Source organism: Hypomesus transpacificus, chromosome 9 (genome assembly GCF_021917145.1).
Source record: "Hypomesus transpacificus isolate Combined female chromosome 9, fHypTra1, whole genome shotgun sequence".
Classification (NCBI taxonomy): Eukaryota; Metazoa; Chordata; class Actinopteri; order Osmeriformes; family Osmeridae; genus Hypomesus; species Hypomesus transpacificus.
Window position 1 is genome coordinate 22,549,028 of NC_061068.1, and position 16,530 is coordinate 22,565,557.

The 16,530-nt window shown below is 50.6% G+C and overlaps 1 protein-coding gene across 1 annotated transcript in view; it reads right to left on the reverse strand.

Annotated features, from left to right (window-relative positions):
- sema3fa (sema domain, immunoglobulin domain (Ig), short basic domain, secreted, (semaphorin) 3Fa) overlaps positions 1–14,343 on the reverse strand; it is a 47,699-nt gene extending 33,356 nt beyond the window's left edge. The window contains 2 exon segments of the mRNA XM_047025314.1: positions 11,951–12,106; positions 14,072–14,343. Of these exon segments, the coding sequence (XP_046881270.1) occupies positions 11,951–12,062 (112 nt within the window). The 5' untranslated portion in view covers positions 12,063–12,106; positions 14,072–14,343.
- Between the last annotated feature and the right edge of the window lie 2,187 nt (positions 14,344–16,530).

Genomic DNA, 16,530 nt, shown 5'->3' on the forward strand with positions numbered 1-16,530 from the left:
TGCCATGAATTAATTATGCCTGCTGCTTTAGTGGGGCAGTGTGGGTCAGCCACACTGGTGAATAGGTGAATTTCACGCTGCGCACCAATGGCATGTGAGACAGCAGTGTAATCAGTCTTCTGGGAGGCTAATGAATTCCAGCCTGTTTACGTTTCTAAAGGTGATTAACCATGACAACAGAGTATTTAACTTCCTCGTCGCCCCCGAGCCGAAAGAGATCTGACTCGTTTTCTTATTTCTGATGGCCAACTGAGCGGACCGCAGCATTTTAAAGGAAATCCATCCGACATGGGAGCGTGTCTCTATCTGGTATTGACTCGCTGGGCCTGGCGGTTCTGCTCCTCGTGACGTTCCTGAGAGGCTGCGGAACCTTCCGCCGAGGGCTCGGCATGGGACTGTGGAACGCAGCCATTCACCCGACCTGAAACATCGACGGAACACGAACGCCGGGGATCACCGCCATGTTTTCAGGGGGCCGAGATCGCTGAAGCGCGTCGACCGAGGGCAAGACAGAGGGAGGCGGGAAAGGAGCGAGCGAGCGGAGAGGTAACGAGAGCGACGTTCCGCCATTCGACGTGAGTTCACTGCCAACGTTGTACGCCACTCCTCCTCCGCTTCCCCGGAGACGTGAATGAACCGGGTGAATGATGGAGCGAGCCCACACAAACGCCCCTCCGCTGCCGAGAAGGAACATTCCTTTCACAGCGATGAGTGAGGAGGCGACACCACCAACAACAATAACAACAGAAACATAGCCCCCCCCCCCCCCCCCCCCCCCGCCCCCCCTATGGAGGCCCTCATCCCCATTTCTCATTCATGCAAACACACACACCCACACACACAGACGCACACGGATTGCCAACATGCCATTAAGGACACCTAGAGAGGAGTTCCTGAGAACAGAAGCTGCTGACAAAGCGGAGGGCCAAAGGGGAGGGGGTAGGATGGGCCAGGGCAGGGGCGGGGGAGAAGGGGGACTGAGCTGGGGGAGGGGGGGGACGGAGGTCTTGGCATCACGTCAATGCAACAGCCAGAAAGATCAGGGATGAGAGGCCTTCTCCTCCCCCCCCCGACAATCAGCACATTATCTACGGAAGAGCAAGCCCCATCAGTGCACGAAACCCGGAAAACAAGGAGGCTCCAAACCTCACGATCCCACCGCACTCTCCACTGCTGCTCTCCAGGGGCCAGGAGCGGTCCAGGGGGTCCCGGCCCACCCTGGGGGGACCGGAGGTGGGGGTGGGGGGGTGGGGTGCCACCGCTCCGACACCCACTCTCTCACGCGCCGTTTGACTTTGACTCGCTCCCAGCAACGACGGCTGCGGAAAACGCGGACGAGAGAACCGATCCAGTTGGACGGAGAACAATCCGACACTGAAGCTCCGCCGCCGTTCGTCACGTCTCCCCGTGGCAGCCCGAAGGTAGGGCTATGTCGTGAGGTTAGCGTTTGACGCTGAGCCACGGCATCAGTCAAAACACACTCTCCAACCTCGCAGGCCTGGGGGCCCTCGGTCTCCATGGCACGCACACGCGCCCCGGGACAGATCGGGTGCCGGTGAGGGGAGGCCGATGTGTCAAATACAGGAGCCGTCAGAGAGGTGCATGTTCAGACGGAGGTACCTGGCTAGAAACAGCCCTCCCCCCCCCCCCCCCCCCCCCCCCCAGTCAAAATACTTGGTCTGGGCTCATCAGATCCCAGCCTCCTGACATACCTGGTAAAGAGGGACAAGACTTAGGGCGTGAAATCTCTGGTCTCCGAGCGGGGCGCGGCGGGGGGCTGTTGGGACGTGGGGAGGGGGGGCGACACGCCCATCTATCTGAGGGAGGGTGAGGAATGTTCCGGCCTTGCAAATCCGGCAGAGCAGTGCGGCAAGGACGGCTCCCAGGCTTCACCACGTGCTCCCCCTCCTTCCATGAAAATGAGCGCCGGGACACGTCCCACACGCTCTCGAGACGACCATTTGCGGTATCTGTTTTCGAGTCTAACACGATCATTGTTCCTCTCTGGTGAACTTACAGCCTGAGGTCTCAGAGCAAGAAGTCCATCTATGGCGATACACAGCCAACCATACACAAAGCCAATTTGCCAAATTGGTGTGTCGAAAAAGACGCCGTGCCAGTAATACTGCTCTAAGACAAATATTAGTATATCTTCCCACTCTGACAGACTTGAACCGCCAGCGAATGCGTGTGGAGATTAGATTAGTTTGAGAGTGAGTGTAGAGGCTCAAACACACACCAGGCTCTGGTCCAGAAAGTTCTCTGATGCCGAAAGTGTTCACTTGAAGACAATTTGTCTGACAGGTCCTAAGTGTGAATCGAGCCAGGGGCGTGTTGACTTTCCGATAGGCCCTTCCAGCTGGGGGTTATCGTGGGGGCATGGCCATGCAGCCGAGCAGCCACAGCAACAGCTGAGGTGGAACCCCTCTCCGCCAGCACCCACTCCTCCCGGGCGTTCTAATGGGAAACAGACCCGCTGTTTGTTCGGAGGAGGCCTCCAGCTCCCACGCTGGCCTCGGCGTTGTCCTCCCTCCCGCCCGCCCGCCCTCCCTCCCTCCAGCCCTCCCGCCCTCCCTCCCTCCCTCCATCCTTCACTAGCCTCTGTGAGATACCAGGCCTGACACTGATGCCCCAGCATCCATTAGCGCTATCTCAGCCCTCTCTGAGTCTCTGCCGCTACTCCCTGGAGAATATCACTTCTTCCTCCCCGCGTCTCTCTCTGGCTCCTCCCCCCCCCCCCCTCTTTGTCTGTCACATCTCTCTCTCTCTCACTCTCCCTCCCTCCCTCCCTCTCTATGCCCCTTGTCCTCAATCACTCTCTCTCTCTCTCTCTCTCTCTCAGACGAAAACGAGCCCAGTCCGTCCGTTCCGAAGGTCAGGCCGTCTGTAGGGGAGGAGCCGCCGGTGACTCGCCCCAGAGGGGGACGCCACGTCATCGCGACAGGTCACGTCCTGTCACGTCATCGCGACAGGAAGAGAAGGATCCTCCGTGACGGGCTCGCCCCCCCCCACCGTGGGCTCCATCTTGGCCTTTATCCGCCCCTGCAGCTCTCCGGCCGGGGGTCATGTGATCGATCAGCGATCCCGTCCTGCCCTCGTCCCCCCCCCGTCACTCTCTGTCCGTCTCCATGCACAGGGGGCGGGGGGGGGGGGGGGGGGGATAGATAGCCGTAGCCATGCTATAACAGTTAGCAGCATTGCGGCAACGGGACCCAGCACTGACTGACATGTGGTAATGAATGGCCGTCTGGGTAAACAAGGCTGGGAGGCGCACTTAAACGCCTTCTCCCCCCCCTCCCCCCCTCCTCTTTAATTTTCAGCCTTGACCACTCACCTCAAGGACACCCCCCACACTGGGGGCACATCTGGTGGGGGCTGAAGGGTGCGAAAAGCTCGTCCTTGAAGAAGGGCCTCATTCCCTTTCTCACCTCCGCCCCCCCCCCCCCCAACACACCCACCCACCAAGTTCAATTACACTGACGACATCAAACCCCAGTGAGAGTCCATTGTTTCAGCAAATCTCCTTTTTTAAAAGTCATTTATCTCAGCTGCTCCTCTCCCCCCCTCCGGTCTATATACTCCAGAGCTGTCACTGAGCAGACATGACAACAAATACTGAACCGTCAGGGGAAATAAGCCCAATTCTGAGATTGCATTTCTCTCCACGGAAGACAGAACCATTCGAACCCCGTCGGCTTGGAGGGAGATGACAGGTAGGGAGGCTGCTATGGCAACCGAGCGAAAGCGTCGTCGCTCCTCACGGATCCTCGCGCCGAGCTCTCCTCGACACGTGTCGGCTCCATTTTCTTTGTGCTCGCGAGCAACGACATGAGAGCCGCGAGGAGACGCAGACACGCGCGCGCGCCCAGACACGCGCGCGCACGGTGAGAGAAGTATTCCCATCCGCGCACTCCCCCCCCCTCCTCCTCCCCTGTCACTTTGAATCTGAAGAGAAACACTTCCAAAGAGAGAGAAAACCGATTATGTTCTCTCCCTGTGCCTTTCTTCAAACCACAACCGCTGCCATCCTCCCATCCCTCACCTCTCCTCCCTCCTCCTCCACTGTCAGTCGGCATCTCCGTTTTCGGGGGGGGAGTGTAATTGACTGTAGCTCGTGTCTCTGTGCTCGTTTATTATAAACAAAGGACCCCAGTGATCACAGCCGACAGGGGCCCGGTCTCCAGTCTCTACATTCGTCTAGCGGGCTTTAGCGGTCCCATCGATGGCAGTTACGGGCTTCGTATTTAACAAGAGGAAATCTGTGGGTTTAAGAAAAACCACACTCGAAACCCAGCACAGCACCCAGACGTCTGGACGTCTGGACGTGTGGGTGCTCGGCGGCTGGGTTCTGCGGCAGTCAGAGATGTGAGGTGACATCGTGTCATAGACGCCAGAGGCCCGGCCCCGATTTTGATCCTGTCTGTCACATTTCGATCAGGCTAAAAAGGGAACAAACAATACCGGGAGACACACACACACACACATACGCGCGCACATACACACGGGTACGCCCACACAGACAAATCCATCACAGAGTGACTGTCTCTCGCCCCTGCTGAGTGCTGGCCCCCCTTAGCACAGCAGAGAGGGAAACAGACGGGCCATTTATCAAGCACGCCAAAGGACAGGCCCCCATGTGAAGACAACTATTGTCTACATGTGATATCATTCTGAACAATATTTCCAATTGCACTTGGGGGAAACCCATAAAAAAAGGTTGATCAGATTTTGCATGGGTGATCAGAATTCGAGGAAGGAAAAAGAGAATTCCTTCGACGCACACATGCATGAATGGATTCATTGGGGCGTATCAAACAACCATCTTAAAACATCATGCTATTACCGTAGTTACCCCCGGGGAGCTACAACGCCGTGGGGAAGGAAACTGTTGAGAGGTAAAATGCAGACGAAAAACACAGAGATGGAGTACAGAGAGAGGGAGTGTGAGAATGTGGAGAGGAAAGGCTGACAATATAGAGAGTGGAAAATGACAGGCAGACACTGTCTATCCTCATTTGCAGTCACTTGTCTGTCTGTCTGGGTGTCTGTCTGTCTGGGTGTCTGTCTGTCTGCCTGACTATCGGTCTGTCTGCCTGTCTGTCTGGTTGACTGGCTGTTTCAACAGTTCCCTCCATATGCCAGTCCACCCCGCTGCCTGATCCAGCAGAAACAGACCAGGCGGGCTGATCCCTGAGATGAGCAGATCTGCTCTTCCCCGGAGCAGAGAACAGCTCTGGCTGTGATTAAAATGCCTGACCCGAGCCGCAGATCAGGAATAATAAAAGCGGAATAATTTCATTTGGATGGTGTGGATCTCTGTGGGGAGAGATTGCCGGATGATTAAGCTCTGGGTTCTGGGTTTGTCTTACTGTCATCTGCTAATGTGAAACACTCCCATGAGTCTAAACCCTATCAACCTGCTTTTCATTTCTGAGCCGTTTCCAAAAGTTGGGAATACGATTGCAACATGACTCGGCACAAGGACTCCCTGGTCACAGAGCTCTGTTATCGTATCTCTGGGACTCCCGGTTGTAAACGAGTCTCTAAAAGAGCCGGTAGGTCGAAACCTTCTGTCCCGTGCGCGACCCCTCTCCACCCCCACCACCCCCCGCGCCCTAGTGAAAGTCTGGACCCTTCGGAGACCACGCGACCCCTTAGCCCCCTTCCCCCCCGTTTGAGCGGGCTAAAACAGGGTCGCCCCGCTGTGGGAAGCACGTCGGGGCTCCTTCCCTCCCCGCGCTCCGCCTGGCCTGCCAACCTCTCACCGTCAGGCAGGGGAGAGGCTGTGAGGGGGGGAGATGGAAACAGAGAGAAAGAGAGACAGGGAAGGGACACTATATTTAGAGCTCGAGCTGTCACCTTCTGTTTTTCTTCCCTGAATAATCACAGTTTGACAGCACGGATCCTTCGGAGCAGAGGTTGCTGTGGATGCACTGCGCCCCCCCCCCCCCCCTCCCCCACGTCACCTCCCTCCCCTCCGCTCCCGCCCACCCCCCTCCTGCCCGCCAGCGTCTCTAGAGAGAGACAGGCAGCGAGGTAATAGTGTTTGCTGCAGGCTTGCGTGCCACCGCCAGCGCACATCATTCTGTTTTCCGTTTTTAAACCTGAATTTCCCAAAAAAACTGAGAGAGAGAGAGAGAGAGAGAGAGAGAGAGAGAGAGAGAGAGAACGCTGCTGGTCTGCTGATATTCATATTCATATGATATTCATGTGACTTCCATGGTCTGTCGGGTTAGCCTGAGACTGTTACGGCAAGCCTCACCTCCAGCATGGATGTGTGGAAAACCCTGACAGGATGCCCCTATCAGCGAAAGGAAATCTCAGACCGTCCAAGCGACCCCGAGTCCAGCCTGCGTACACCCGAATCCGGCGCCCTTGGACACGAGAAAACGCAAGTTAGCGACTCAGTTGACACAGTAACAGCGCGTCGTAAAACGTCCGTTTCTCGTATCGCCGCGCGAACAGATCCCCCTCGCCCTCCGCAGGACGCCGGGAGGCTGTCGGAGAACGCCGCGGCGGAGCACAGCTGGCGCTGCCGTCAACTCGGGGAAGGAGAGGAGGCGGAGGACCAGATTAGACATGACACGGCAGCAGATGTGCAGAGTGAAAAAGAGGGGGGGGGGGGTGGGGGTGGTGGAGTACCTCCGTTGGTGCAGACGGAGGATAGCAAGCTCTGCTGGGGATTCGCAGCACAGGGATGAGGGGGCTAAACTCCTGCGTGTACAGTACGCACCGCCACAAGGACGGTGTCGGGGGCTGTACCCCCCCACACAACATCCTTAACTCCCCCCCGTCCTTAAAATCTCCCTCGGTGGAGGGGGAGGGTCCACAGGGCCTTCGTGACATTCAGTCCTGCGGTAGGAGATGGGCGGTTATGCAACTAATGAGCAAATTTGCAGAGACTTTTTCCCGAGCGCTCTCCTGGGAAGCACCTGTTTATGTCGTCTGACGCGGCGGAGCCGAGAGACATGCTTCCGAACGTTCGCGCGGAAGAAGGGAGGGCTCTGGCTGTGTAAAGGAGCCGTCCACAAAGAAACGTCCAACCGGCAGACCCCGCTCCCGCCTCGACGGTTCCCGTACCTCGGCGTTATTGATTTCAGAGCCGGGCCAAGGTTACAGAACTGAAGCCGCCACACGCCTCACGGGTTGGGTGTAGCAGGGCTGCTCTTGTACAGGTGGATGTGGTTCCTGTGTGAGTGGTACAGTGTTACACCCTGGTACGGCGTGTCCGGGCCAGGGTTCCACACTTGGCAGGGCGTCGTGTTCCGTGTGGGAGGCCTAAGGAGGAGACTTGCCCTCGGGGTGCGTGGGTTCTCTGTTGGCAGGTTAGCTATGGATAAGCTTTCAGGGGCTCATTGATTGCTCTGCGCCTCTTGTGTTCTGGCTAAGGTCAATGCCGAGGCACTTATCTCAGTCTCCAGTGTCACAATTGACCCGAATAGGAAGCCAGGAGCCTGAGAGAGAGCGAGAGAGAGAGAGAGAGACAAAGAGAGAGAGAGACAAAGAGAGAGAGAGAGAGAGAGAGAGAGAGAGAGAGAGAGACAAAAAGAGAGAGAGAGAGAGAGAGAGAGAGAGGATGCAGGGAGATACCATTCTATTGCCGTTCTATTTGGGGTCCAGTCTCTGCACCGGGCACCTGTCTCTGGCTCGGAGGCGATGTGTTCCTACACTGACTCACATCGTGCTCCAGCCCTCAGCAGACACACCAGCCAGGGTATCAGACACCACACGGCCTACGGTAGAGCAACACCACACGGAACTGGAAGGCAAAGAGACAGCTCCTCACGGAAGGCAAGCACAGATTGCGCCCCCCCCCCCCCCCTTCCCTGAGTAGGTTTTCCTTACAGTACGGTTAGCGCTTGAACAGTCAGGGTCCGCACGTCGACGCGCACATCTATAATCTAAGCCTATTGTAACGGCAGAGGCCCCGGAAAGTTCATTTGGAGCAGCAGCCTAATTCGCATAATGGGGGGGGGGGGGGGGGAGAGCTGATCTTAACCGCTAATGTATTCTGCCCCTGACTGCGCAGACAGCGGAGGTGAGCTAACACTGAGCTCTTTGTGCTGCCGTGACAATCATTTAACCATTACGTTACGGGAGGGGGGGGGGGGGGGGGGGGGGGGGTGAGAGGCCGCGAGGACGAGCGAGGGAAAGAGTACAAAAAAACCCACGGTAGGTTGAAACAACCTTGAGATTTCTCAACGAGAAAACGGTCCAACGATAACACCGTCCGCGGCTCTGTCTTTCCTCCGAGCCGTCCTGTTCCCTCGTGACGGCCAAAGGTGCTCCCAGGTGTGTTCCTCCACACCGAAGGGACAAGGAAAACAAAGTTAAACACCCTCAAATGGGACCGAAGATTGCTCTAACAAGCTATTACTGGTTAATACGCTCCTATTCTCCCCCCCCGTGAGAGGGCAGTTAACCCCGTGTGTGCCTGGCTCCTGTTGTCAGGGTCCCGACCCCACAGCCCCCGGCTCTGAAATAGAACGGGATCAGACCCTGTTTGAGGGTAAATATAGGAGCCCCCCCCCCCGCCCTAGAAGCTGATGCCACTTAGTCGTATTCACTCTATACCGAAGGCAAGGGGTTGGCCTTTGTTTGTCTTGTAATATGTGACTACGTCGATTCACTTACGCTGAGTTTTCCACGGGGTCGAAACAAGGGCTGAGTCAGACGCGGAAACAGAAAAAAAACATTGTCTGTCTCAAAGGCTGCTCTTTATGATCTCCGTAAAAGGCTCAGAAGCACCCTTTTTAATGTCTAATCTGAAGCACCTCTATCTCGCCCCAACCTTGTCACGTCAATATCCACACTATGGTCTGGCAAGCGCCGTTGCAATTCTATTGGATTGTGGATGTTAAGTGCATGCATGTGTTGCTACCCATTTTGCTAAGCCTTGTAAAAGGCCGAGGCCCAGCAGTAGAGAGCGGACATTCCTTTGCTACTAGTGGAGGTTCACTCTGTCCTTATCACGAGCCGTAACTCAGAGATCAGCCCTGGCGCTGACCCACTGCCTGCTTTTATAGACCCCTCCATCATCATCAACGGATTTGGCAGAAGAGGATTAAAATGGTGCACTACTAGAATATGTTTTACAAATAGGAATCTCGACTGGAATTATGTTAAACTACTGGGGTGATGGCCCTGAGCCGATGAATAAAAAAGACTATGTATATTCCATGTGTAAAAAAAGCTACTCTGCAACATGGGCAAGACGTCCTCAGAGCAATTTCTTTCCGTTTTTTTCCTCAGCCATTGTGTGGGAAAATAATCTGTATGAATCTGCTGTCATGTCAAAAAGGAGTTATGTGATGACCAGCATGTGACGTGATTTTCTCCTTTGGGCAATCTTTTAGCATGTAAATCCTTAAGCTTTCAGTCATGCAGCGCATGGCTTTTCTCAGATCGGAATAAAAGACACTAGATAAAAAGAGATTTCAAACCTTTTCCATGCAAATAGAATAAAAAAATGTAGCTGAGGGTTTCGAAGGGCATAGTGAACTATTTTTGACTTAAAAAAAAATGCTTAGTCATTTTGATGAAACATAAGACATGGTGGAATTTAAACTTAACAAGTGCATTATACCGTAGAATCATTGAGCCTTAAACTCATTCACCCCACCCTACTTGCCTTATTAATGACTGAAAAAGTTAACGTTCATTTTGACTATTTCGTGTCCATGTCTTTGCCAAGATCTTCACACACACACGATTTGAAGGGGACTAGATTTACATTTACATTTAGTCATTTAGCAGACGCTCTTATCCAGAGCGACTTACAGTAAGTACAGGGACATTCCCCCCGAGGCAAGTAGGGTGAAGTGCCTTGCCCAAGGACACAATGTCATTTGGCACGGTGGGGAATCGATCCGGCAACCTTCTGATTACTAGCCCGACTCCCTCACCGCTCAGCCATCTGACTACCAGCCATCTGACTACCATCTAGATAACCTTGATCTTCCTTAATCAAGTCATCTGTTTGCCTTCAAGCTTTTTACGACGATCTGTCCCCTCTCACTTCTCAGCAGATAGTTGAGTAGATAGGTCAGGACAAAGTCCACTTTCTCTGATGACCAGCATGCAGATGCCAGTTAGCGACATCCACACTAGTTTAGCAGCTTATTATTAGCATCGACCAATGGGCTCTGCCAAAGGAGTCCTGACAAAACACAATTAGGTGAAAGGCAGCCTTTAACGTGCCTCCAGTTCTCATAAAGGGCAACATCATCCCCAATTCTTAAGATTGAGTCTGAAGTGTTTTTAGTTGCAGGGGTCATGGCTGTCCCATTGGTGTTTGGAAACACCTCATCAACAAAAAGGAAGATAAAGAGGTTGGTATTATTAAAGATTTGAGATAGGATTCAGACAGACAGAGAGAGAGGGAGAGCCTGTGCATGATTTCATAGTTACCAGAGGAGAACAATACTCATTAAAACTCCCTACTTAAGAGATGTGTTGCATTTATTATGCCATGCGCACATTTACCAAACTCGGTCACATTTACTAGACAGCAATTACTGTAGAAACCTTGCTCCCCATTGTTACACATTTAAAAGAAAATGTAAGCTAATTATTGGGCTAAACAAGGTTGATAGACTCACAGTGAAGTTTAAAAGCAATTCCACTCAGCATGAGCAAAGCAAGGGCGATTGAACAGAAATTGGCAGCTTATGTTCAATTTTAACAGCCAGCTAAGTTGCTCTGTCAAGCATAGAGGTCTCTCAAAAACCAATTAAAAACTAAAAAGGAACTTAATTAAAATAAATAGGAAAGACATTTCCAACAGTGCAATGTGAAAACCAGCAGACTGTAAACTGTGTCCAACCTGATTATAGAGGGCAAGCAGACAGGTAAGCCAAAAGAAAAGAGAGAGACAGAGGGAGTATTGTCTTAAGTACCAAAACCGATGAACTTGTTCCATCAAAGTTTTCCTCTTCAAATCATAACGCATAAGAGCCATGCTTCTATTGCATCTTTATACTGTATGTAGCTGCCGGTTATTTGCAGCACCAATCCAATCCACAGATGAGGAATACATGTGTGACAGATCAATGCATTGTGCACATAATGCATTTGGGATTATTTATTTAAATATTTTGGCGACTAAAAGAATAGTCTTGAATCTAAGAAAATGGATACACAGAACATGTCATTAGGATGAAACTGATTAGTTGAAGAAAAAGCTTTCCTCCAGGCTATGTTGAGTCTTACACAGACTACTTACTGCCATCATTCTTCATCTCTCGTCTGTGAGAAACTTAAAAGCAAGTCAAAGAGAGAGCAGAAAACGAGCTTGTCAGTCCTTCCTCACGTGAGAAGACTAGGATTGGAAATAATCTGAGGCTTAGCCAGGTCTCCTCTGCTTAGAGTCACAGGTCCACTTCATGACTACCCCCTCCATGTCTGTTGTACGTACTCTGATTAGGTTGGCAGGGAAACGACGCCGCTCTAGAGAAGGCACCATTAAGACCCCTTTTAAATGTACAGTTCAACACACCGGGCGTCACGTGACACTGAGGCGCATTCATAACGGGCTGGGCCTGGGCCCTGGATGGGTGCCCAGCCAAGTGTTAAATCCAACTTGATTTCAGAAGGGAGCCAGGGGCAGACAAAGCCCTGTTTGGGGGACTGTGGAAGCTCGTCTGGCTAATGAAGATGTGCTCTGAACAGCAAAGACAGACAGCAGTTACCTCTCCTTGTTCCCTTCCCCCAGGCAGATACCCAGGGTTCACAGCTGGGAGAGAGAGGACTGACCCACCAGTCTGCCAAGCACAGTTGGCTGTATTGCCCCATTCCCCCCATAACCCCACAACCAGGACGAATTTATGGCCCACCACAGGAGTAAGCATATCCATCTGGGTTTTTTTGAAGAGTGAGTCATAGAGAACGGTAGAAAACGACAGGGCAAGGCACAGTCATGTGGCGCAATGCGAGTGAGAGTGGGACTTACCTTTGAAGGACAGGAAGACTCGGGGGGCAGAGAGGGGCTCATTGGGGGAGGCCAGCGTCGCTGCTGCCAGGGCCAACAGGGTCTGCAGCCACCACAGGTTGTCCCACTGCATGGTCCCTCTGTTTCCACACAGAGGAGGGGAGAGAATCCTGGAGCCTGGCACAGAAGGAAAAGGTCGATTATATTAAAAGTTTCAAATCAACTCGTGAATATAACCTATAGGTCTTGCAAAGAAAGTTTGGGGCTTCTGAGAATGGAGAGTTTGATGAAAGACCCAAATGTTTGCGATGTTTTAGGGTCAGGTTTTATAGTAGGCTATGGTTTTAATGACACTCACGATCAAATGTATTCTCATTCACACAGTAATGTATCAAAGGAAAAAACAGCTGCGGGTGGAAATATAGTCGGCATCAGTCATGCACTTTAGTATATCCAGGTAGGACTGAGGTTAACGCTGCAGATAGTCTGAAAAAACTATGGAATTTTGTGGGGCGCGGCTGGGGCTGACATTAGGCTTTGCTCTTCCCCCTTTGCTTTTACTTTGCGTCCATCCTCTGTCTCAGTTCACTCACGAGACAACCAAAACATCCCACGCTGTCAATTATTTTAAGCTCCATCTCCACCGCACTGTCCTCTCGTAAGAAAGAAACTCCACCACCAATGCCGATAGCAAGGACAGCGGACGCAAATCTCGAAGTCCCGAAAAAGGTTTCGGTCAGTTTCGCTTTTAAGCAACACGCAGGTTGCTGAGTAATTACATTTTGTCTGGGTCCTGCTACGCTGTCTTGACATTATAGCCTACATTTATGTCGATCAAGTTGCGACTACATGGACAAGTGGGTCCAGTTGTACGTTGTCGACCGTCTTCGGCAGCCAAAGCATTCTTTATTTGTATCTGAAATATACATCACTAAAATGTTCTAAAATAGTGATTGAGAGTATAATGATTATAAGAGTGATAATGATCAGACATTTAGAAAAGAAATTATAGAGCGATGGTGGATAACCAATACTTAAAGAGATTGTATGCAGAAGGGGCGCTTCAATTACGCATGGCGAACTTGAATAAGGCTCATAACCTCGAGCATGAAACGCATCTGGCCAAAGCCGCCACTAAATAGGCCTACTGATTTGATTAAGGTGGATGAATGGGCAGAAGAAAAAAAAACGGGCGAGCATTAAACTATATCCACTAGGGTCAAAACAAATTCTGAGAAGGTAAGTGTTCAATAGATGTAAAAAGGGAAACGCAACGTCAATGAACACTAAATAGGACCAATAAAATGCACACATTTTCTCAAGATCACCACACTGAGACTGTAAATAAATGGTTATTAACGGAGCGTGAAGCATATAAATGCTTCTTTAAGACCTGCTTTGCCAATTAATCATTGCTGCAATGACACTTCTCTGCTTGTAAACGGGGGTCAACAGGGTATGAGGTCAAGCTGCCACGGAGGGTCTTAGGATCAAGTTCCTTATAAGTCTTCAGTCCTCAAGGTAGATCTCGGAGCATAACATTTTAAATTAGACCATGTAGCCAAAATTTTGAATGAGGGGTATAGGCTATTCTTATCTAAGAACTTCATGCATACAATCTATACAAACAAACAAAAAATAAATAAATGAACAACATTAACCTCTCAGTTGCCAAGACATGCAACATGTAAATGCTTGCATGCATAAACCGAACAAAGAGATTCTGAGTCCTGAAATTAAAGTGTAACGCTGTTATAACGAGACATATCGTAGACCTAATCTAGTTATAGTTTTTAGTGAATAGGCCAACTACCGAAAAAATATCATGGCAAATGTAGGCTTATAAAATAAATACGTTGTAAAGGTGTTTGCACAACCTCCACAGTATCATTTAAATAGAAGCGAAGGCAAATGTAGGCTAAAATTATTATAATCCATTTTTATTTTGCTGTTCTTTATTTAATTACCAGTAGCATACACTTCTTTTATCACGTTTCAACATTATGATTTTGTTAGGCTTTTCATCATGTTCGACTAACTCCACTTAACATATGATTAGCCAACTAATCGGTTTGTCAGAGCCAAAAAGTCTAAATCTAATCATTTAATATAAACAAAAACACAATTTTGTATCAGACATACCGGTTCAGTGTTATCCTTAAAGAACTACGTTGATTCCAATCATTTAGAAAGCGGCCAACCTGATCCTCGTTCTCTGTCCAATGTAAGCCGCAAAAATCCTCCACGATGACTCGGAAACAAAGCGCGGATCCAATTAAACTTCAGAAAGCCATGAGACGGTCGTATTTGTCTTAAAATCACCTATGGCTCTAGTGTACAATCCCACTTTTTCATATAGAGTAATTCCTTGAGAGAAAGGAGTTGTCGAAGTTCAGCGGTGCGCACGACAGCAACAGCGGTAATGAAGAGAAGACGCATTGGCAGGTGGATACAGTGTGGTCCCCCGTATCAAGACACACCCATAGGGCGGGAACTTACCTTGGCATCAACTGTCTCCGTACCGCCCTAAAATATATAAAAAAAGACTAATGCATCATATTTCGCTCCCAGGTAAATAATTTGAATACCATCGAGCATATAGTCTTTAACGCCAATACACTATTTGAAGGTGTGCGTTACGGGAACAGCTTTGAATGAAGCCGAAAATAATATACAATGGAAAATGAACCTATTTTGGAGGAGAGAAATCGCTATACAGTTTTACATGTCGGGGTTGTGTGAGTTAATTTGCAGCGCATCGGATTATTTTAGATTTGCCTGGATTTTAAAGGAAACGTCATGAAATCCCATCTGGATCATTGATTTGAAAAGATTTTAAGTTGTTGTGGTTTTCCTCCCCCACCATTGTTTCTATCACTGAAGCACAACCGAAATAACTACCAGCAGTGTGAGTCGAGGAAGTAGGGAGGATCATGTGGACAGGATAGTGGACGCATGGTCAGAGCGTAAACACACCTGCTGCCCTGGTAGCGGGAACCATGGTGGGTCTATCCCTCGACAGGATCGGTTGGAAAGTGCTTTGACATGGGCTCCAGGTCGAAACTAAGTAGGCTATGCTGATACCAACAGAACTTTGAATACAGAGACAAATAATGTTACCAATGATTGCAACCTTCAAGTATAAAATCTTGTGTCTGAAAGTGGAGATTTATGACAGTACATTTTTATCTTTACAGCCTGGCTGGAACCTGGAATGTGGGCACAGGTGTGCTTCAGAGAGGTAACTGTTGAAGAACTGCCAAGATGCAGATAAGGGAAATTTCATCCAACACCTTGACAGAGAACCATTTTTAAACAATGATAGGTATCTAAACTATTCACAGGCACAGTGAGCCAGAAATGCTGTACTAATCTCAACCTTCCTGCTGTTCTTACTGGAATGTGTAGCGATCCATCTAGGTGCAGCAGATGCCTTGCATACAAACACTAGGGTAAGACGCTGGGACATCTGGACTTCTGCCCAGATGTGCCCAGATAGTGTTGTTCTGAAGGGGCAGAACAACACTATATTAACTATACAGTATGTATTGATTAAAAGATACCTATAAAAGATGCTCAATCCTAACCCAGATTACAGTACATAAAAATGGAGAGAAAAAGTATTTGCCCCTTATCTCTTGTCCAGAGAGAAATATGTATTCCAAACAGGAGTCTCCAGGGCAAAGTCCATGACCAGGCTGACTATTATTGGGGGGGGGGGGGGGGGAGGGTAGGGGGGTCTGACCCCGTTAATTAAGACTTGGACCCCCCCCAAAGAGGTAAAAAAAACAGGTCGGGGGGAGTCGATACACGCCCTGGAGAAGTTGACCCCCCCCCGATAGTTATGGTATAGTCCGCACTCTGTCCATGACCACATCCTGTCCTCTGGGAGACACCACCGCGTGGACCAGACCATGGGGCAGCTGGCAGGGAGACAGCAGGGAAGGGTTTGCGACTTTGAACTTTTCAATTTCCCATTCTGTTGGGCTTTCTAAATCGGTTTTTGGGGAAAAGGGAAAACACTTATCACATCTGTCTGTGGAAAAAAAGGTGGGCTTCAGAGGGGAGACCTCGCACTTTGATATGTGCAGCAGAGAGGAAGAGACTCCAGAGCCATAGATGATGGTCATAAAAACACGTTTTTAAATTTCCCCCGCCACTCACTAGCAGGAGGGTCTGAGAAACCAGTTTCTCCCACACGAACACACCCACACACACAAGGTGCAAAGGAGCCTTTTATTGCAATGGTGGTATACATCTCTGGTCTCGCAATCATGGCAACAACAACAAAAAACGGGGTCTCCTCTCCCAAACACACACCCGTTTACCCGGACGTTCAGACGGGGGTTCTACCCCTGCTTGGTACGGGCTCCGTCGTGGAGGACGCAGTGGAGGTGGCTTGGTGTACGCTTGCCCTTCGTGTGGGACCACCTCACCGCAGGAGCATGGTGTCTGCCTGCACCTGTGCGCCCCCCCCATCGCTGGCCTTGTTCGACTGTCTCCACTCCTCACTCTTCCTCCCCTCTCTGTCTTTCAGTCACTTCCTTCCCTCTCGTCTCCCTCCCTCCCTCTCTCTCTCTCTCTCTCTCTCTCTCTCTCTC